At 43.3% G+C, this 22,554-nt stretch overlaps 1 protein-coding gene across 1 annotated transcript in view; it reads right to left on the reverse strand.

Annotated features, from left to right (window-relative positions):
- Positions 1-22,554, reverse strand: part of ST13 (ST13 Hsp70 interacting protein) — a 201,386-nt gene that overhangs the window by 107,004 nt on the left and 71,828 nt on the right. Inside the window, exon 6 of the mRNA XM_030203001.1 lies at positions 14,168-14,252. Within this exon, the coding sequence (XP_030058861.1) occupies positions 14,168-14,252 (85 nt within the window). The remainder of the gene's footprint in view (positions 1-14,167; positions 14,253-22,554) is intronic.

Genomic DNA, 22,554 nt, shown 5'->3' on the forward strand with positions numbered 1-22,554 from the left:
GAGAACAACACGTTCCACTGGGCTAGTCTCGCTACCTGAGTCCGCCTTTGAAGCAGGGAACACAGACTGCAGTTCTGAGGGCGGTGCTCGGCCCCCAGACACTGAAGACACGACGAGTGTCGATCAGTGAGCGAGATAACCCGGGCGCACTGGGTGCACTTCTTGAAGCCGCTGGAAGGCTTCGATGTCATGGGCGGAAAAATCGCGCCGGCGAAATCAAAGTCCGAAATGACGGAAAAAGAGCACCAAAAAATTTGTAAGGGAGAAAATCTCGACCGAGGCCGAAAAGAGGCCTACCCCGACGACGAAAGAAAACTTATCGGGGCAAAAAGCTGGAAGTACGGGGAGGATTAACACGAAACCCGGGGGGGGGGGGGGGGTTCCGGAGCACTTCCCGACACTTGAAAGACTTTTCCGAAGAAAAAACACGTCAAAATAAATTTGGACGCGCGAGGTCGACTTTCCGGGGCTCGACACGGCGAAAACACGACCGTACCGAGTGCGGACAAAAGAAGACTGGCCGGCTCGAGCCGGTTTCGGGCGGGAAGACGGCCGCGCATGCGCGCGCGAGGACTAGCAAAGGACTTTGCTAGAGAAGTTTCCGATTGGAGGGGCTGCCGTGGACGTCACCCATCAGTGAGAACAAGCAGCCTGCTTGTCCTCGGAGAAATATATATATATATATATATATATATATATATATATATATATATATATCAAATTAGAGACCAGTTGGTTCAATGCCACTACTCACCAAAACAATGGAGGGCTTAGTAGCTCAACAACTAATGGATTATTTAACTACGCTGATAACAAAATTCAGAAGATCGATGAGCCAAGGCCAGAGAATCCTACTACTACAATTTGACATGTTGAGTGCCTTTGATATGGTAGACCACACAACAGTAACGACACTACTTGACAACATGGGAATCAATGGGGCAGTTGCAGCCTGGTTCAATGGATTCTTAAGAACCAGGTCATACCTAGTAAAGATGTCCAACCAGTTCTAAGCCTCCTAGATCTCTAAAAATTGTCTGAAGCATACCAACCTGTTCCTTTCCTACACAAGAAGGTCCCTCCCTCCTGTCCCGCAATAAAAGAGGGCTCGTGCCAAAGAGAAGATAATGTAGAAACTGCTTTAGGGCCCCAAATTTACCCCAGACACATACCCAGACCATGAACAAATGCTTAATAAAGGGTTTATGTATGAATCTAGAGCAAGAACCATCCGGCCCTGAGCTCCACAAAAGCTGCTTAAAAGAAAAATGAGGGATGTGATCCTGTTCCAGCACAACCCCAGCTTCACCCTCCCCAATTTCCCAATTCAACAATTGGCATACTTGTGCTGCCCCATAATATCATAATCAAATTAGGCACAGCCCAACCACCCCAATCAGTAACATTCCATAAAAATGCTCTAGCTAGACACACACACACTTCTTTATTATTGTTCCTCTTCAGTTATATGGCTTAATCATTGTGTATCTTAGACAATAATGACTTATACACTCTTCGTTTGAAGTGAATCTGTAACAAAAGTCTCATTTACCCAATACGAATCCAAAAGAATCTGCAGTAATTTACTTTTTGAGCAGTCTGTAGTGATTGAGTAAGCAGGCTGTACTTTTAGAGCAAAACAACGCTCAGCTAATATCTTCGCTATAAGTTTAACATTAAGATTTAACAGAGATAGGAATGTTCTTATTTTTATGTTTTGTTTACAATATTTTGGTTGTTTTTTCCCCCAAAATTTTAGTTGTACCTCTGATGAAGACTCTCAAACAAGGCCATGTTAGGTTTATTTTTTGCTGTTTGGTTCTTTGTGGATCCTCCTCTTTATTGCTTGGTAAAGTATGCAGTATGACTTCAGGACTGGAGAAACCAGGCTCTCCTGAACATATAAGCACTTTGGCCTCCTTAATCCATATCGCAACTGTTGCTTAGATCTTGGGCCTAGATCTCCACTGCTGTTTCTAACTGTAACCTCCTGGGCTGCCTCTCCTACAGACCACCCAATCAGATCGCATAAACTCTTCAGTCCTCTTTGCTCTTCTCATGTCCAGTTTCAGAGGGTAGTGAAACACCAAAAGAAAGTCTGATTAATGCAAAACAATGAGACTACCTTTAGGAGAAAGGAAGGAATGGTAATGAAAACTGAGCAGATCAAATGGATAGTAAAATAAAATTTATTTAAAACATGCAAACAAACAGTACCCAAAGTGCCCGACACAGGCCATGTTTCACCCACACAAGGACTGCATCAGGGGCTAAAAAGTAAGTAAAAATAATTATGCTCCAAAACCTCACTTACATTTATAGGTAAGATGCATATGATGACTTAATTATCTTACATCAAAATGTATGAAACAATATGATATAAACACCATGACATATGTATATTAAATAGACTACACAAAATTTAAATTACTATGAGCAATGACGCAAAATAATAAAAAAAATAAAACTATAGTAGGAAAGAAGCAAAAATTGGACACCTACGTAGTATGGCAGATGAAGACTACCACAATAGTAACCATGAAGTACTGAACAAACGTTCAGTCTCTTAAATAAATGGTATCACTAAAGCCTGAAGATGGCAGCATTACATAACCAAAAAGAAATGATACAAAACAAATCTTACCAGCAAAAAAAACAGAAGATGGCAGCCTCCCTCAGAAATCCATGCTGTGTCTCTGCTCCTAGAAAGTTACCAGGCATAACCACATATATATGATCACTGGCCCAGTTAAAGGTAAAACAAAAATGTCCAGTGGATCAGGTGAAACTTCACCTATCCACTGTGAAAACTGGGTAACCTCACCTTTGATACTGGTGGGAGTATAGCCTGGATGAACAGCACCTGCTTTCTCCCAAGCCAGGCCACAAACAGAAGCTAACATGCTAAAGTGCCAAGAATGAAGTGTGGCAAGTGACACTCCTATTTCCAGGTGTTGCTCAGCTACCTCTCTGCCCTCAAGTCAGGCTAATGCGCCAACTGATCCTTTGAACTGTCATTATCCAGCAGCAGGGCAACACTTCCGATTACTCTAGCTACTCTGACAACAGAAGAAAAACAAAGCTATCACATACCTAGAGACCACTTGGTTGCCTGCTCCCATGGCCAAAGTCCCAGCAAACATGATGAACCTGACTGCAGCATGTCCACCACCTTGATTTTCCAAGTCACCAGCAAACAGAGGGTTTTTTTTGTTTGTTTTAAATTACTTTCCCTGAATCCTGAAAAGGCAGGTTCAATAGAACAGTTGTATCCCCTAATCTTCCAGGCCTGAAAACATGATCTTAACAAGTAAAAGCAGCTTTTATGACTTGAGACTTCAACATACTTAACCTGCCATTCCAATTTCTCAGTTTTTAAAATCTTATTGTATTTTAGATCTATGCCCTCCTATTTGATGGCTTGTCCCATTTCAGAATATTTTGTTGTTTAAGTAGGTTCAGTATATTCTTTCCATTGGGCAATTTCCAGTGGAGCTGGGAGAGAAAGCGAAGTTTCTTAACTGAAGCAGGTATTCTCCGAGGACAGCAGGCTGGATATTCTCACATGTGGGTGACGTCGCGTTGGCCCCAGAGGATTTTCAGTAAAAAATCTACAGAAGTCTCTTCTGGAGTGTTCCACTGCGCGTGGCGCTCTAACTGCGCATGCAGTTTCCCGACCGTCGCGCGGTCACGCTCCTCAGTTGGATCCAATAGTTAAACAGAAAAACAACTCCAAAGGGGAGGTGGGAGGGTTTGTGAGAATATCCAGCCTGCTGTCCTCAGAGAATACCTGCTTCAGGTAAGAAACTTCGCTTTCTCCAAGGACAAGCAGGCTGATATTCTCATGTGTGGGGTATCCCTAGCCCCCAGGCTCACTCAAAACAATAACCATTGGTCAATTGGACCTCGCAACGGCGAGGACATAACAGAGATTGACCTGAAACAAGAAAACAGCTAACAGAGTGCAGCCTGGAACAGAATAAAAATGGGCCTAGGAGGGTTGGAGTTGGATTCTAAACCCCAAACAGATTCTGCAGCACCGACTGCCCAAACCGACTGTTGCGTTGACTGTCCTGTTGAAAGCAGTAGTGAGATGTGAATGTGTGGACTGATGACCATGTCGCAGCCTTGCAGATCTCTTCAATAGTGGCTGACCTCAGATGAGCCACTAATGCAGCCATGGCTCTAACATTACGAGCCGTGACATGGCCCTCTAAAGTCAGCCCAGCTTGGGCATAAGTGAAGGAAATGCAATCTGCTAGCTTTTTTTTTTTTTTTTTTTACGAAGCCCTCGTAAAGAGGAACAAATAAAGAATCTCACAAAGAGAGAAGAAACTTCAACTCTGGAGGCCAGGAAACGCAAAGCGCTAAAAAGAAACTCCGTGTCTCCTCAGACACAGAAAAGAAGAAACTGAGCGTGACCGCACGACGGGCGTGAAACTATGTGCACGCTTGCGCAGTTCGAGCGCCACGCGCGGTGGAACGCTCCAGAAGAGACTTCTGTAGATTTTTTACTGAAAATCCTCCGGGGCCGACATGACGTCACCCACATGTGAGAATATCAGCCTGCTTGTCCTCGGAGAATATTAATTACACCAATCCTGAAAGATTTGTAAAGAATCTAAGTTGTGTTCAAATTATATAGACCAGTGGCATCTATTTCTCTTTCAAAATTATTGGAGGGACTGGTATATGTACAACTGAATGATTATTTCGTAAAGCATAATGTTCTGAATTATTCACAATCAGGTTTCAGATCCTGGAACAGTACAGAATCGGTACTAGTGTCAATCATTGACAAAGCTAGGTCTCTTATGTAAAAATTATAAAGCTCTTATTCTGCAGTTTGATCTATCCTCTGTATTTGATATGGTGGATCAAGATATTTCACTGTGAGTTAAATATTATCAGCACCGATAATATCTAACTCACAGTGAAATATCTTGATGATAATATCTATCACCGATAAAGTTTTGGACTGGTTCAGGGGATTTTTGTCCACCAGATCTACAGAATGAAGCAGAATGGAGTTTTATCTGATGGTTGGACAAACTCCTGTGGGGATCCACAGGGGTCGCCTCTTTCTCAAACACTTTTTAATGTATACTTGCATACCCTAGGTTGGAAGTTAGCAGATAAGAGATTCTGCTGCACAGCTTTTATTCCGCCAATCTCACTATATTCACATTAGCCCTCTCCTCAATTCACTTCATTGGCTCCCTGTTTTTGCACACAGTCCAAACTCCTCTTATTGACTTACAAGTGCACTCACTCTGCAGCTCCTCAGTACCTCTCCACTCTTATCTCTCCCTACACTCCCCCCCCCTCCAGGAAATCCGTTCATTGGGTAAATCTCTCTTATCTGTACCCTTCTCCTCCACTACCAACTCCAGACTCCATTACTTTTATCTTGCTGCACCATACGCCTGGAATAGACTTCCCGAGTCAGTATGTCAAGCTCCATCTCTGGCAGTCTTCAAACCTAGGCTACAGGCTTCTAATTCCTAATCCCTATTCACTTGTTTAGTACCCATGTTTGTTTTATCATTCTCACCTTAACTATTTCCCTTATTTATTTTATTTATTAGGATTTATTTACCGCCTGTTTGAAGGAATTCACTCAAGGCGGTGTACAGTAAGAACAGATCAAACATGAGAAATAGGCAATCACAGCAGTAAAAAATATTCAAGTAACAATACAAAATATGGCATGGTATACTACTTGCAATGACAACACAATACGTAATAGAACATTATAATTGGTAGTGAAGGGTAAGGCAAAGTTGTAACATATAGATGAGTAAGAATGTAGGAAGAATTTGAAAGAAAGGTGACTGATTTGAAGGAAGTTGCACATGAGGTCAGAGAGATGGTTAAATATTATCTGTTAGGCTAGGAATGGATAAACATGTCCCGATGCAGTATGTGCAGCCTGAGTCAATCCTTGTGTGTGTGTGTGTGTGAGTGAGACTAACTAGTTAGTTACTTCTTCCATTAAAGGCTTGGTTGAAGAGCCAAGCTTTCACCTGCTTCCTGAAGTACAGATAGTCTTGTGTTAAGCGGAGCCTTTCAGGCAATGCATTCTAGAGTGTGGGGGCTACTCCGGAGAAGGCTCACTTGCGGGTATCACGTTGTGTAATGTCTTTTGGAGAGGGTGTAGTTATTGAAAGTCCTTGGGAGGACTTTAGTGTCCTTGGCGGTGTGTGGAGGATCATCCTATTCTTCAGATACTCGGGGCCATTTCCTTTCAGGGCCTTGAAGATCAGACAGTTTTAAATTTAGCCCTGTATTGTACTGGCAGCCAATGAAGTTTTTACCAAGCCCCCCCAAGTTTGGGCATGCATATGCCCCTTGTTGTATAATTAAGTTTGAATACATTTTAGGAGGATGTTAAAAACACTTCTTTCCAAGAATTTTTTTGTTAATTCAGGTTGAGTTTTGGATATTTGCCTTTCATTCTTCATCAAGCGGTTGTTTTTATTTTGTAATCTTATCGTAAACCACTTCGAACTTTTGGTGTTAGCGGTATAGAAACTATAACTAACTGTATGCCCCATGTGAAGGGCAGACTGCAACAAGGAAACCATACTACCTGCTTATGGAAAGTAATGGATATGGTCTTTCTCTATATTCACACCTGCTTTGATGAAGACAGAGTGAATGAAAAAAAACATAGGTGCTGGCAACTGTCGTTGAGGACAGACTGAAAATCCATGAATTAGGATCACCTTAAACCTGTGATGTCATGCTGTTCTCCACTGAACTCCAATGATCTGGACCCTTCTTCTCCCTAGGAACTGGTATTAGTACAAGTAATCATGCTAAGTACTCTTCTCCCATACACCCCAAAGGCCGACTACCCCCAAGCAGCCAGTTACTTCTAAGTCAGTCTAACTGGACTAAAATGAAAAGAAACTGTAAACATACTGGAGCACCCTTTATCTACCCCTAGAATGAGGCCTCCTCCTGTGCTTGACATGAAATACAGAGCCCTCTGAAATGTTTTTCTTCTTCAGCCAGACTCCCAAAAGTAGAAAGCCAGGTTCTTTGCAGGGCTGACTAATCTACAACAATAATAAAATTTAATTTGAGACACTTCAGTTCCATTTCTGCAATGTTCAGCTCACTTTTGGCTCTACAGGAAATGAAATCACTCATTTGGGTATATTGAAAAACATCCCTATCAAGTAAACCACATTCATCTTGTTGATCCGAAAAAGAAATAAATTCTCCCTCATCCCACAAGTGTCCCAACGTATTAAGTGACGATGCAGCCCAACATCGATACGCATTGTCAAATCCTCCTGGTGCAAACCAATAGGCATATAAAATAGGTGTATGTAGATGGTACTTTCGATCTGGAAACAGCTGAGCTTGACATCTAATCCAAGCCTCCAAGGGAGTGCATATCAAGCTACCTGTAGTGGTTGGTAGCCTGTGTAAGAAGGGCAAAGGAAGCCAAGGAAGAACTCAAAGTGGAGTATCCAATAAGTACTGCCATACTGGGACAGACCGAAGGTCAATCAAGCCCCGCATCCTGTTTCCAACAGTGGCCAATCCAGGTCACAAGTACCTGGCAAGATCCCAAAACAATAAAATAGATTTTATGCAGTTTATCCCAGAAATAAGCAGTGGATTCTTCCCAAGTCCATTTTCTGTTTCAACTGTTTTATTTTTTTGTTACATTTGTACCCCGCGCTTTCCCACTCATGGCAGGCTCAATGCGGCTTACATGGGGCAATGGAGGGTTAAGTGACTTGCCCAGAGTCACAAGGAGCTGCCTGTGCCTGAAGTGGGAATCAAACTCAGTTCCACAGTTCCCCAGGACCAAAGTCCACCACCCTAACCACTAGGCCATTGACATCGCAAACTATAGAACAGCACAATAACTGCATAGTTACAAAACGCATAAATCTTACAATGCCTGATCAGAACAATGATGCAGTGCCAAACTTTTATTGATGATCCCCCCCGCCCAACCCCCCCTCCCATTGCCTCCCTCACTCCCCTTCCCAAGTCCATTTTAATAATGGTCTCTGGATTTTTCCTTTAGGAAGCCATATAAACTTTTTTTTAAAGCCCACTAAATTTTTTTACTACATTCTCTGGCAACTAATTCCAGAGTTTAATTACACATTGAGTGAAGAAATAATTTCTCTGATTCGTTTTAAATTTACTACTTTGTAGCTTCATTTCGTGCCCCCTGGTCCTAGTATTTTTGGAAAGAGTAAACAAGCAATTCCACTCTTGGGGAAAATCCACTGCTTATTTCTGGGATAAGCAGCATAAAATGTTTTGTATGTTTTTGGGATCTTGCCAGGTATTTGTGACCTGGATTGGCCACTGTTGGAAACAGTGGGCTTGATGGACCTTTGGTCTCTCCCAGTATGGCAATACTTATGTACTTTATGTACTTACTAGTAAAAACGTTTCTCATCTTCTGCCATTAATGTTTTTAAGGGAAGTTCCAGCGTTCCCCCCTCCCTCTCTCCCAATTCCAGGGGTCCCCCTCCCTCTCTCCCTCCCAGTTCCAGGGTCCCCCGTCCCTTCTTCCCAGTTCCAGGGTCATCGTCCCTCTCTCCCTCCCTTCCAGTTCCAGGCCCCCTCCCTCCGAATTTTAAAAGTCATCCTGACTTACCTCGTCGGGGTTACGGCAGCCGGCAGCAGCGGTAAAAAGCGTTCCCCTTCTCTGTCTCTCAGCTCCGGTCCCGCCCTCATTTCCTGTTTCTGCAAGGGCGGGAACAGAGCTGAGAGACAGAGAAGGGAAAACTGAAGTGCCAAGCCTGCACACTTTTTACCGCACGAGGTAAGTCAGGATGACTTTTAAAATTCAGAGGGAGGGGGCCTGGAACTGGAAGGGAGGGAGGGGGGGGACGACAACCCTGGAACTGGGAGGGAGGGAGGAAGGGAGGGGAGACGGACGACGACCCTGGAACTCGGAGGGAGGGAACGAACTTCCGGTGGGTGAATTTTATATGCAGCCTTCCCTTCCCCCCGAGGGCAGGGCACTGAGAGCGAGTGCGATGCCTGTGGTTGGTCCCTTCTCCTTCTGACGTTCTGTTTCTTTCCCTGGCAACTATACAGAGTTCCCTCGAGGGCGGGGCGATTACGAACTCTACGAACACTACACGGCTTCACTGCCACACTGCCATGGAGTCAGCTTCAGAACGTTGGAGGTGCGAATTATTATATTAGATGTTAAAACGCAGCGGTCCCAGCACAGACCCCTGTGGAACCCCACTACCTACACTCGTCTCCATTGAGAATACTGACCATTTAACTCTACTCTCTGTTTTATTTGTTTCATTTGTACCCCACATTTTCCCACCTATTTGCAGGCTCAATGTGGCTTACATGGTGCCAGAGAGGTGTTAGTATACTCCGGAGTAAACAGTTACAGATACAAGTTGTGGTAGGAAAAGGTTCTTGTGGCGGGAACCACGTAAGTTTCATGTGGTGGGACCACATGATGAAAGTTAAGAGCAGATGGGGTTGTTTGGTGATCATTACGAATTGTAGTGTTGTGATGCTGCAAAGTTCATGTGTTTATCTTAGGTCGGAAGGGTATGCCTTTTGAAACAGGTGAGTTTTTAGTCTTTTCCTAAATTGGAGGTGATCGTACGTCATTTTCACGGCTTCTGGTAGAGCGTTCCACAGTTGTGTGCTGATATAGGAAAAGCTGGATGCGTGAGTAGTTTTGTATTTTAGTCCTCTGCAGCTTGGAAAGTTGAGATTTAGGTATTTACAAGCTGATGCGGTTGTGTTTCTGGTTGGTAGGTCGATCAGGTCTATCATATATCCCGGTGCTTAGGGGTGTTGCACTTTCAAATCGTGTTTTTCCGAAGATGAGTCTTGCCGCCGTGTTTTGAGCGGTCTGAAGTTTCCTTATGATTTGTTCTTTGCATCCCGCATAGATTCCATTGCAATAGTCAGCGTGGCTTAGCACCATCAATTGTATCAGGTTGCGAAATATTTCCCTTGCAAGGTTCAAGATATTTTCTATCTTTTAACCAGTTTTTAATCCACAGTAGGACACTGCCTCCTATCCCATGACTCTCCAATTTCCTCTGGAGTCTTTCATGAGGTATTTGTCAAACGCCTTTTGAAAATCCAGATACAAAATATCGACCGGCTCACCTTTATCCACATTTGTTCACTCCTTCAAAGAAATGTAATGGATTGGTGAGGCAAGATTTCCCTTCACTAAATCCATGTTGGCTTTGTCTCATTAATCCATGCTTTTGAATATGCTCTGTAATTTTGCTCTTTAATGGTTTCTACCATTTTGCCTGGCACAGACGTCAGGCTCACTGTCTATAATTTCCCAGATCTCCTCTGGAACCCTTTTCTTTAAAAAACAAAACAAAACAAAACAAAAAAAAAAACAGTGTTACATTGGCCACCCTCCAATCTTCCGGTACCACACTCAATTTTAAAGATAAATTACATATTACTAACAACAGTTCCGCAAGTTCATCTTTCAATTCTATCAGTACTCTGGGATGAATACCATCCAGTTCAAAAGATTTGCTACTCTTCAGTTTGTTAAATTGTGCCATTACATCCTCCAGGTTTATAGAGATTTCATTCAGTTTCTCTGACTTGTCAGCTTTGAATACCATTTCTGGCACAGGTATCTCTCTCAAATCTTCCTCGGTAAAGACTGAAGAAAAAGAATTTATTTAATCTCTCCACTATGGCTTTGTCTTCTCTGATTGCCCCTTTTACCCCTCAGTCATCTAGCGGTCCAACCGATTCTTTTGCCGGCTTCTTGCTTTTAATATATCTAAAAAAAAATTTTACTATGTGATTTTGATGCCAACACAATCTTTTTTTCCCAAAGTCCCCACCAAATGTTATTCAATATGTAGCCTTGGCTTGGATTCCCCCCGCCGCCATATTTCTATAGTTTGAAGAAGAGTTGCAGTACAGGAAAGCACAAAATGGGGAACTCCCATCCTCCCAAAATTGATAAGAGAACCCTCCGACTCACCCTATGCGGCCATTTTTTTTCAAATGAAAGCAAAGACTTTATTTTTTTTAATTAAGAGAGTGAAAAAAGGATTTTGGGATAGGAAGGGGAAGAACCATAAATAAGTAGAGCAACTTGAGCAATAACGTCATCTTAAGGGCTGCAATCCGGCCCACCCATGACAACTGTAAGCCATTCCATCTCTCAAGATCTGTTAATAGTTCCTGTTATTTAGGCTGCTAAGGTAGGAGCCAGATTGACTCCTAAATAACGAATACACCTCTTGGCCCAGTGAAAAGGAACCAACTGCTGTGAAAAGATGACCACCTCTAGAGATATTTTAAATATCAAGAACACGGACTTCTGAAGATTTTGAAACCGAAAGCTCTACTATATAAATATAAAAAGGTCCATACGGATTAGTAAAAGCAAGGCGAACGCCATCTGCAAATAACATGATTCTATATTCCTCAGCCCCACACTGAACCCCGGAAGCAACGGGGACTTATTCACTAAATAGGCTAAAGGTTCCATTGAAAATAAAGATGAAAGTGCACAGCCCTGACGAGTGCCCTGAAACAACTCAAAAGAAGCTGTTTATTTTTAATCGGGCCATAGGTGTCTATGAAGAGCCTAAATAAGATGCAAAGAAGACCCCAACGTGCCTATCCTTTTTAGAATCTCAAATAAGGCCAAAAGACCCTGTCAAAGGCCTTCTCCACATCTAAAGATAAAACCACCACTGGAGAAAGCTGCCTTTCTAGTAATCACAAAGTGGTGAAGATGTCAACCAACTCCTCCATTAATACAACCACTAACAAATAAGCATTTTGATCTCAACTCTCTCAAATTAATGTGAGAAACAAAAGCATATCCCCTTCTAGGGAGCAATGCTACTGAAACAAGAGCTATGTGTCTTCTCAAAGTTACAGGAGTGATAGGGAACCAAATTTAAACTTCCCTGAACCATAATGCCATACTGTTTCTTCCTTTAACGTGATTAAGGAAGACAAGCTCCTTAGAACACATAGCATCCTCTACAGGGATAAAAAAAACCTCCACAGGAGCAGGACTAAACACCAGGAAAAAACTGCACTATTCAAGGAGATTAAGAGATAGAATGAAGTCCTTGCTTCCAGGGATTTCAGCAAGTGTAAAAGAAGCAAACAAGCTAATATCATCTGGGAAGGTGAGCCAAGAGTTGAACCTGCAGCCCTGCAGGTCAGTGGGTAACAACACTGAAGAGAGCTGCAATGTGAGAATGAACAATAGTTGGCTAATATTCCTGCACTCTGCCTCGCAAGGCATGAATTGAAACAGCCATCTCTGTCATGCGTTACTTTATACCTTAAAGAGATCTTCCTAGGATTCTGGTCTCCAGTTACCCCATTCAGGACCACTGAACTGTCCCCATTCCCATCACGACTCACCAGGAACTCTTGACCACACCATCTGGAGTTTACCTGAGGCATGCGGGCAAAGGAACCAACTTGAGCTTAGTGCTGCAGCTTGCACTGCCCAAAAATTGATGGCAACTGTCCAGGTTTGAGTAAAACCCGAGAACCGTCAGGACTACACAAACCACTGCTCTGATTCCAGTTCAACTGTAGGGGATACATCTTTCAGCACAGAAGTTGCAACTTAAAAGAGCTGTTTGTAGGAAGGGCAGCTGAACCCAGCCATCAACTTAAGAGCCCTCAAAGAGGATACCGATGACCAGCAACAGTTGCAGCTCAGCACCTGAGCTCCCCCAGGGATAAGCATACTTGACAGCTGAACTCTCAACAAATGAAATATCCTTCCACCTAGAGCCTCAATATGAAGTCTTAACTGGGGTGCCTAGCTGCAAAGAGCCATGGAAAGCGACAAGGGCAAAATGACTGGTGTTTTCACGCTTTCCACCAGAGAAAACATGCAATAATACTACTAAATCTAAGGCATCCCTTGCTGAGAAAAAGGAAGCCCAAGAGTAATACTGCTAGGAGCCAGGAGAAAGTCTGCTACCAAAGCTAGAGCAGAGATGAGAAATTACAAAACTTCAAGCAGAACAGCAAAGCCGATAACCTTGATGTTTTATTTTTGAGGTACAGACCTAAGTTTAGTGCAGAACATCCAAATAAAAGCGGTATTCTACTTGGTATCCTCATTCTTCAGCTCCTGTGCAGTCAACCCCACTGGGTTTGACAAATTCGTGCCTTAGGCTTTGTAATATAAAACTCAGCCAAATTGTGCTTCACTTATACCAGCACCTCAACCAAGAAAAACTGTCAAGGGAGAGTAAGAGGGAAGGGACTTGAACTCCAAGTATTTCCTAAATTTGTCTTCTCTCCCAGCTTTCTTTTAAGGAATAAACATAGCTCTACTGAAATCAGTGAGAACCAGTTCAGGAGCTCATCTGGCTTTACCATCCAACAGTGTACTGTCACCAGCTGCTGGAAACATGAGCTTACATTGAATAGTGTGTCCTTACAGGGCAAAAGCACACAGGACTTAAAAAATAAATAAATAAACAAAATTCTTCTGTCTCCATCTGCTGGTTGACAACCCACAGGTTCTGGTCTGATCTGGTCTGGGTGCTAAGGAAATGAAAAGTATTCTTTGGAGCGCCTAAAGGCTAACCTGGGGTTTGTGGCCAATGAGAACTACTAAAAATAAAAATTATTCTGCCTCCATCTGCTAGTCAGACAACCCACAGGTTCTGGTCTGATCTGGGTGCTAAGGAAATGCAAAAGTTATGAATATTCTTTGAAGCACCTAAAGGCTGACTGGTTTGTGGCCAATGAGAACTACAACCAAATACTACAAGCCTCTCTCCAGTTCTCCATTCAAATCAAATTACCCACCAGTGATGTTTTCACCATTTCATGTAAACGAGATGCTAAATATAGGAAATCAAACAGGAACTGGAGCAGCTCAACTGGGCAGGAGTCATGTTAAGTTAAAGCAGAAGAATACAGCACTAACAGCATGTCAATCTATTGAAGTCCTTTCTACTTAGAGCCAGTGCAATAACCATTTATCTTCATCTTGCATTATGCAAACAAAATTGGAAAGCATCTGAATTCTCCACATTACAGCTTTCAAAAGAAGATTTGCTTCAGAAGACCTACAAAATAAGATAGGTATCTTCAGATCTTAACTATCGTACATTAAAAACATTCAAAAAAAGGTTAAGAAAATTTATCTTACTCATACCTGGCTCTCTTAGCATACAGGATGGCTAACCGAGGATTTAGTTTTATGGCTTCTGTGAACAGACTAATGGCTTTCTGAAGGTCACCTAAATAAAAACAAACGAAAAAAAAAATCTACAATTTACTCAGATTGAGTACAGAATATCATGTAAAGAAACTCTCAGGTTGCAACTACATTTATGTGTGTTTTAGAGAAGTGTTTTGTTTTTGTCACTGTAATTTTGTACATGCTGGATTAACACTGTATTGGACTCCAGGCAAACATTTATGAGCCCCTATTTACTTTTCTCAATTCCCTCTCCCCCAGAATCTCATTCATTTTTCCTACTCATTTCCCAGAGATCTTTGTTCATTGCTTTCCCCCTCCCCTCAATTCACCTCTCCAAGAAATAGCATAGGGAGAACAGGACATAGTTGTGGGTGAGTGAGTATGGGACTGGGCAAGCACCTAATTTGACTGGAGTGGGCTAGTAATTAAGAGCAGAAAGTTGAGAACCAGTGAAACCAGGGAAGTCATTTTCAACCTGACCACCTTTAGTACAAAAATCAGATAGACTGAACCACCATGAAGACTGAGACTTACAGGCGATATGTCAGAGAAATAACTCTACAAAGATTTGTATGTCAAAAAGGCTTCCTAAATGTCAGAAACAGAAAATAATGAGCTTTCTTTGCTGCCTCAAAAGATAGAGAGATGAAGCAGAATTGCTGACTGGACTGTGATCCAAGATGGCACTGTGAAGGAGAGACGTACCTGCAGGCACTTTGTCCCTCCGTGTTCCGTGGGTTTCTTTGGGCACCATATAAGCGTTAATGGGTAAGAGGAGAGCAAAGGTTTACGGGCTTCCCCGGCCCCTTCCTTAATACCCCGACAAGACAGGCAACACTGGTCTTTCTGAACGCCAGTTGGCTCCACACCTGCTGCTTCTTCACCCCTGCCTGTCACGGACGCTTCAGGCAGCAGTTCAAGCGAGGTCTCCCTGAGCCCCAGATATACAGCACCTCTGCAACCAGCAAGTAGCAATGCATCGGGTATGCTAATCACCAAGATGCCTCAGAATGGGGAAGAGCTCAACATCCAAGGGGGGCAACCCGTTGCAAGTGTGGCTCCTACTTCAAGGGAGAACCAGCTTTTTGCTTACAGAACCCTTGGAGAGGGAACTGTAAGTAAACCAACTCGTTGTGAGCCAGGCTCCTCCTGATGGAAGTCAGATTCTGATTAAACCTGCTGTAGTGATCCTTCAGTCACTGTGGAACGACATAGGCTGCATGCATTCTTCCTTGTTGGATATTACTTGGTAGAATTCTAAGGACACAGTTATAATTTCTGATATAGTATTAGCTCAGGCACGAGCAACTGGCCAATTAGCCCAGGAATTGGATTCCCTGAAATCTAAAGTGCATGCTATGGAAAGTTTGGAGGCAGTCTTAATCAAAGAGAAAAACTTTACTCAACTTCGTTTGGAATATCTGGAGAATCAGGTAAGAAGACAATTACTGAACTTTCTCAGGTCTCCATTTTTGCTTGCGATAGAGATGTTTAAGAAGTACATGGTAGAGATATTGAAAATGCCTCCAAATGCTTTGCCTCCTATCACCAAGGCTCAGTATATTCTAGGCATTAGGAGCTCCAATGGCCCAATTTCTCAGCCTAGAGGTGAAGGGAATATGAAATTATTAACTTTATTGGAATCTTCTCTGGAGGTTATTACTCAAAGGACTACTTTGGTGGTGACATTTGCTCTGGAGTCTGATCGCAATACTGTTTTCAAAACTTTCTTTTCAACACTTGGAAGTCGCTGTTTATGGGTTCAAAAATTATAGTATTTGGCAAGAGGAGCACAGGCAAGGTGCAAAGCCTTCCTGGCCATCAGGCCTAGGGTTTAAGCTTTGGGGGCTAACTTTGTGTTAAGGATTTTCTTGTATTTGCTGTAAGCAATTTCAATTTTTTGAACCTAAGCAGCTTGAAGGTTTTCTGAGTTCAAGGGAAGATGTTGTAGTGTAGGACGGCTGAAGTAATGGGTGGGAGGGGTGGATTTTTTTATTTTTCCTTAATACATTTATCATCTTGAATCTTATTCCTTAGTATGGGGTTGTAATTGTTATGTTCAATTTGGAAGTTGTGATTTTAACAGTTTGTTTCTGATTTTCTTGTATCTTGGTACTGATGTTTAAATGATAAAGACAGAAAACAGCAGTGTGTTTTTTCTAGTGAAAAAGGTGCCGGTACTCAAATGCCAGGCCACCCTTCAGGTGTGGGGTGATCAGAGAGACTCATCCCACATTAGCCAGGCCCCTGCAACTAGTCACAGAATCTATGACAAGGCAGAATTGGTGTGTAGGGCCTGTGCTCTTTCATTAAAACTTGTGGACCATGGGTCCATTTTAGCAGACAATGGAAAAAGTGCCGGTGCTCAGTACCCCCAAGTACCCCTCAAAAAAAGCCCTGAAAAACAGAATTGCTCATCTGTAATGGACAGAGGAATGCAGCCTCACTGGTCGGTGACTGCATCAATGGAGACAACATGCTAAAGTTCTTACTTAACTAATTGAAAGTTTGTGCTTGTTCCAGGCAGGCACAGGAGTTCCTACAACAGAAAAGCCCACCACTGCAGGCTGAGATCAAGTTGTAATACAGCTGTTGGAGGTGGTGAATAGTTCGTCACTAGGGAAGGTGGAAAGGTGGATAGGACAGTGTTGTTCCATTCCTCCATCTACGGAGAACCCCTTTACAGATCAACTCCTCTGCTTTCTCTGCAGAAAAGTGGGGCATATGCAAGCACACAGGTTAGCAACTCCCTAGCTGTGGGTTGCCCTGGCTGCATTTTGTTTATGACTCAAGGAATCCAGGCAGTGCTGCATTCAAAGTCTGGTGTGGTTACTATGCAAAGTGGTTCTGAGGTATTGCTTGCCCAAATGCAGTGTTCACTGAGTGAGAGTCTAGGCCAGTGGTTCCCAAGCCTTTGTGGTTCACAGAGCTCTTAGTGTCTAAGTAATTTCTTCACAGTGCCCCTAGGTCACACATTTCCCAATAGGTGCCCTCCCCCTGTTCCCTGTAGTGTTGGCATCATGGATTCCTACCTTTGCTAGCAGGTATCCCCAAGCCCCGCCAGCTGAAGCAGTCCATTGCCCGAGCCCTGAGCTCCATACTGGCTGAGCAGCAAGGAAGTCGTCAACATGCTTCCCACTCTGTACCTCTCTGCTGCCCACTAACTTCCAGCATTTATCCTCTTCTCTTAACCCTCCATTGCCTCAGTTATGAAAAATAGTTCAAGCCCACTAGGGACAAAAAAAGTACCTGTACATATAATATGTAAACCACTTTGATTGTAACGCAAAAGGTATATTAAATCCCTTTCCTCTCTCCTATCCAGCATCTGCTCCCTCTCCCTCCCCCAACATCCCTGCAGCCACTGCTGCTTTCCCAGACTAGCAGCAGCAACAGCTAAACAAAATGCAGCCATTGCAGAGCTGCACTGTACAAACCTGTGGCTACCAGCTCTGCCCCGAAACAAGAAGTGATATTAGAGGGGGCGGGACTGGCAGCCACAGGTTTCTACAATTCGGCCCCACAAGGGCTGTATTTTGTTTTGCTGCTGCTAGTCTGGGAAAGCAGTAACAGCAGCAGCAGCTGGCGGTGGGCGGTAGAAGGGACAGATCTTGAAATACGCCACAACACCCCTGTGAGTTTGGTATGGTATGCAGTTTGGGAACCATTAGTCTAGGCAATAGTGCTTAATAAAAGTATGGGTGGATGACCAGGTGGGCTGCCTTTTATCCATAGAGGAGGTGGATTTTAGGTTTGCAGCAGAGGCAGCAGTAGTTTGTAGGCGGTGAACACTAATCTTAAATGGAATGTCTAGAGCCAGCAGAAGGTGATGCAGTCTGATATCAAGTTGGAGATATGTGCTTGGAAGCAGGTAGGCCAGCTGTTGAAAGTGACAAAGAGCTGCAATGTTACAAATGAGTCCGTTTTTCTAGGGTAGAAGAGTGCATTTGCAGTCCAATTCATGTAGTATGTCTTCTGCTATCGTGGAGTATCGTTTCAGAAAAAAAAAAAGGCAGGAAGGACAACGGACTGATTGATATGGAAGTCAGAGACAATTTTTGTGAGGAAGTTTGGATGGGCGCAAAGCAAAAATGAGAGAACTGGGTGTAAGGTGGGTAGGTGACTAGTGCTTGCAGTTCACAGACACACCCGGCTAATGTGACGGCTATTAGAAATGCCATCTTCCAAGTGAGGTGATTGATTGAAGTCATGTTAAGGGGCTCAAAGGGTACATGAGTACAGCAAGGACAACTTTGAGGTATCATGTTGAGGGCAAGTTCTATATAGGAAGGTGAACACTCATGAGCCTCACATGAAGCAGGAGACAAGTAGATGGGTGGCGATGGACTTGTTATCTACCAGGTTATGGTCAGCTGCAATCGCTGCCAGATGCAGACGGTCAGACATGGTCTTGACATCTAACTGGGAGAACTGCAGGATATGTCAGGTGTAGAAGTGTGTGTGGGGGGGGGGGGGGGGGGGGGGGTTAAAAGAATGAATCATAACTCCCTGGCCTGAGCCCAAAGGGTGAAGCGGGTTCACTTGAACTGGTACGAACATTTGGTTGATGGCATGTGAGCTGGCTTCCTTATCAGATGGCCTACACAGCTCCACTCTAGCATCACATAGTCAGGGACAGGGTGAAGGAGATAGCCTTGTTGAGTCAGCAGCTTTGGACAGGATTATCTGCATTCATGGAGAGGAGTAGGTACCAGAGCTGTCTGGGCTATTTAGGAGCAATAAGAATGAGCTGTGCCCTGTTCTGCTGAATCTTGAGCACTTTTTTTTTGGTCAGGAGTGGAAAGAGAAGGAAAGCATGAAGTAGGTAGGCCCTTATGCCCAAGTATTGCAAAGGCATTGTGCGTATACCGCAAAGGTTTGTTCAGAAGGCATTTGCCATTGTCCGATGCAGTTTTCCCGCAAATGAAGAGAGGAATCAAGGAATCTGAGTCGAGGACCAACTGGTGATAGCCCAGCTTGCAACAGAGTCCAGTTGCCCAGGAAGTACCATTGCTTGGATACAGACAGGAATGGCCTAGACCAGATGCCAAATGTATAGGAGCTTCTGGCACAGTGCGTACAACTTCAGACCTCCCTGGATTGTTGAGGTAGTGTACAGCCACTTGATTGTCTGGATGAGAATATCTTATTTTAGCCACAAGGCAAATGCCGAGAAGGTGCATAGAATAGCTGTGTTCCAGTATACTGATGTGCTGGTTTCCTAGAGAGACAGCTTTCTTGATTCCTCCCATCTGGAAGTCGAGGCATCTGTTGTGAGGACAAGTTGAGGAGAAGTGAAGAGGCACTTCAAGGACAGATTAGAATCCTAACACCACCACAGGAAAGGCTAGGTGCTCTGCTTCCAATGCAGTCCAAGGTGCCCCTGGAGATACTGCATCCAGAGTCCATCATGGGGGATCGTGGCCACAATGTAAGATGGCTCTGGTGAACGCATGCTGACCCTGGTAGTGTTGCAGGGAGAGAATAGATAACACTACCCCTCTGACCCAAGCAAGAAAAGCCATAGAAGAGAGGGTGTGAAGTACGGCTGATGAAAGACAGGGACTACTGTGGCATGAAGTTGGATGTTTTGTAATTGATGAGAAATTATAGCAACAATAGAAGTTTGATCATGCTGCATAGGGTCCAGTCTCCAGATGTAGCAATCAGCCAATCATTCAGGTAGGGGTAAATATGTCCCATTTTCTGGAGATAAGTCACTGCTATTGCAAAGGAACTTGGTAAACACTTGGGGCATGGAAGAGACCAAATGGAAGAACTACTTTACTGAAAGTGATGATGGATGAACATGAATTGAAAGTACTTCCAATGCTGTGGGTATACGGTAATATGGTTGTATGTGTCCTTTAGATCCCGGGAAGCTATGCATCTAGCAGAATGAGCAGAACTGAGGCGAGGGAGTTAATCCTGAACTCTCCCCCTCCCCAAGGAAGCAGTTGAGGTCCCTCGAGTATAGGGAGGCAGCCTAAGGATTTCACTGGGATAAGAAAGAAATTGGAGTAAAATCTTTGGTTTGGTGGTTACGTCTTCCACTGCTCTGGTTTGGAGGAGTGCATTCAGCTTTGTAGGATGGGTTGTGTGATGGTATGGAAAGCAGAGGGCCTTGGGAAGGTTGTTTCAGTGGCTGACAAGAAAAGTTTAGTTTGTATCCCTAGAAAGCAAAAGGAAAGAACCCACAAATCCATACTGATTGCAACTGCCTCCTATCCAGGGATATAGCATTAAATGCTTGGAGTTCCCTTAGTAGCAATAGTGCATGAGAGTGAGGGTTGTTTTGTTCTCGTATGGGCATTGTTTCTGCATGTACGACTTCTGTAGCTGGTGTTCAGTAGTTTGTCTTTGCAAATAGATAAAAGTTGCTGGAAGAATTGCCTTTTGTAGGTGGCCTGAGCGGTCCTTCCATACTAAGAAGGTAAAGGTACCCATGATTCTGTGTAGAATGGCCAGGGGCAAGATGTACCCTTGTATTACATTCCATGACCACTGCAACCAATAAAACTGTGTGAACCCCCCCCCCCCCCCAAGAGGTGCAGAATAATGATGCATCTGAGGAGAGTCCACCAAGTTCTGACCCCCCCCCCCCCCCCCTTGCGATCCTGACCCAAAATTTGGAAGATCTGCACTAAGCGTCAGGAGGTTGCTCTCCTGAGAGCTGATTGCAAGATGCACATCTGCAGATCCTGTAATAATTGGTAAACAGGGAAGGCAAGGACCTCACTGCTGGCTGCGAAGAACTGCAGGATGGATTGAAAATTATGTTAGACACTAGTGACTGTTCAGAGGACAACTGCAGGGCTTTTACATAAGAACATAAGAGTAGCCCATACTGGGTCAGACCAAGGGTCCATCTAGACCAGAAGCCTGTATCCAACAGTTGGCAAGCCAGGTCACAAGCACCTGGCAGAAGCCCAAATCGTGGAAACATTCCATGCTACAAATCTCAGGGCAAGCAGTTGCTTCCCCATGTCTTTCTCAATAGCAGACTGTGGACTTTTCCTCCAGGAACTTGTCCAAACCTTTTATAAACCCAGATATGCTAATGGCCGTTACCATATCCTCCGGCAAAGAGTTCCAGAGCTTAACTATTCGTTGAGTGAAAAAATAATTCCTCCTGTTTGTTTTAAAAGTATTTCCAAGTAAAGTTCCTGAGTGGCCCCTAGTCTTTGTACTTTTATAATAAGTACCAAAAAAAAAAAAAAGATTTACTTCTACTCGTTCTACACCACTCAGGAATTTGTAGATCTCAATTATATCTCCCCTCATCCATCTCTCTTATTTATTTATTTGCTGCATTTATATCCCACATTTTCCCACCTATTTGCAGGCTCAATGTGGCTTACAATATAATACAACAAGAATCACATTGATGGAATAAGAAAATCAGAATATAGATAACAGATAAGGTGCATAAAAATATCATGGCGATCATATTAACGGGGTAAGAATTTCAGCATTATTGCAGTTAAGGTGCATAAGAAAATTATGTATAATAAGAAGTGGATAAATAGATAAAACATAACATAATGATATCAGGACAAGATATAATGATTCAGTAATTAGGGTGTAAATTAGAATAAACAAATTAGAAAAGTTCCATTATAATTGTATCTGGTGAAGTTTAGGTGTCAGTTTCTTATGGGGGATCTTTTTTGTACGTCTTTTTGAACAAGTCTTCAGTAACTTCTGGAAGGTCATCAGGTCATGTGTTGTTTTCAAGGTGGTCAGCAATTCATTCCATAATTGTGTGCAGATGTATGAGAAGCTAGACGCATGTATTGATTTGTATTTAAGTCCTCTGCAGTTGGGATAATGGAGGTTTAAGAAAGTGCGTGATGATCTTTTGTTATTTCTCTCTGGTAGATCTACTAGGTCTGACATGTAGGAAGGGGCATTTCCATTAATAATTTTATGAACTACTACTACTATTTAGCATTTCTATAGCGCTACAAAGCTAAGGTACATATCTTGAATGCAATTCGATCTTTCAGTGGAAGCCAATGCAATTTTTCTCTAAGGGGTCCAGCACTTTCATATTTCGCCTTTTCAAAAATCAGTCTGGCTGCGGTGTTCTGGGCAGTCTGGAGTCTCTTAATGGTTTGAGCCTTGCATCCCGCGTATAAAGAATTACAGTAGTCCAGATGACTCAACACCAATGATTGTACCAGGTTGCGGAATGTCTCCCTTGGGAAGAAAGGTTTCACTCTTCTAAGTCTCCACATTACATAGAGAACTTTTTCTTTATAACATTTTTCACGTGGTTATCAGGGTGTCCACAACAGGAACAGTGTGGTTTAATGTGTTTATATTGGTATAGTTGA

The sequence above is a fragment of the Microcaecilia unicolor genome, chromosome 1 (genome assembly GCF_901765095.1).
Source record: "Microcaecilia unicolor chromosome 1, aMicUni1.1, whole genome shotgun sequence".
In the NCBI taxonomy this organism is placed as follows: Eukaryota; Metazoa; Chordata; class Amphibia; order Gymnophiona; family Siphonopidae; genus Microcaecilia; species Microcaecilia unicolor.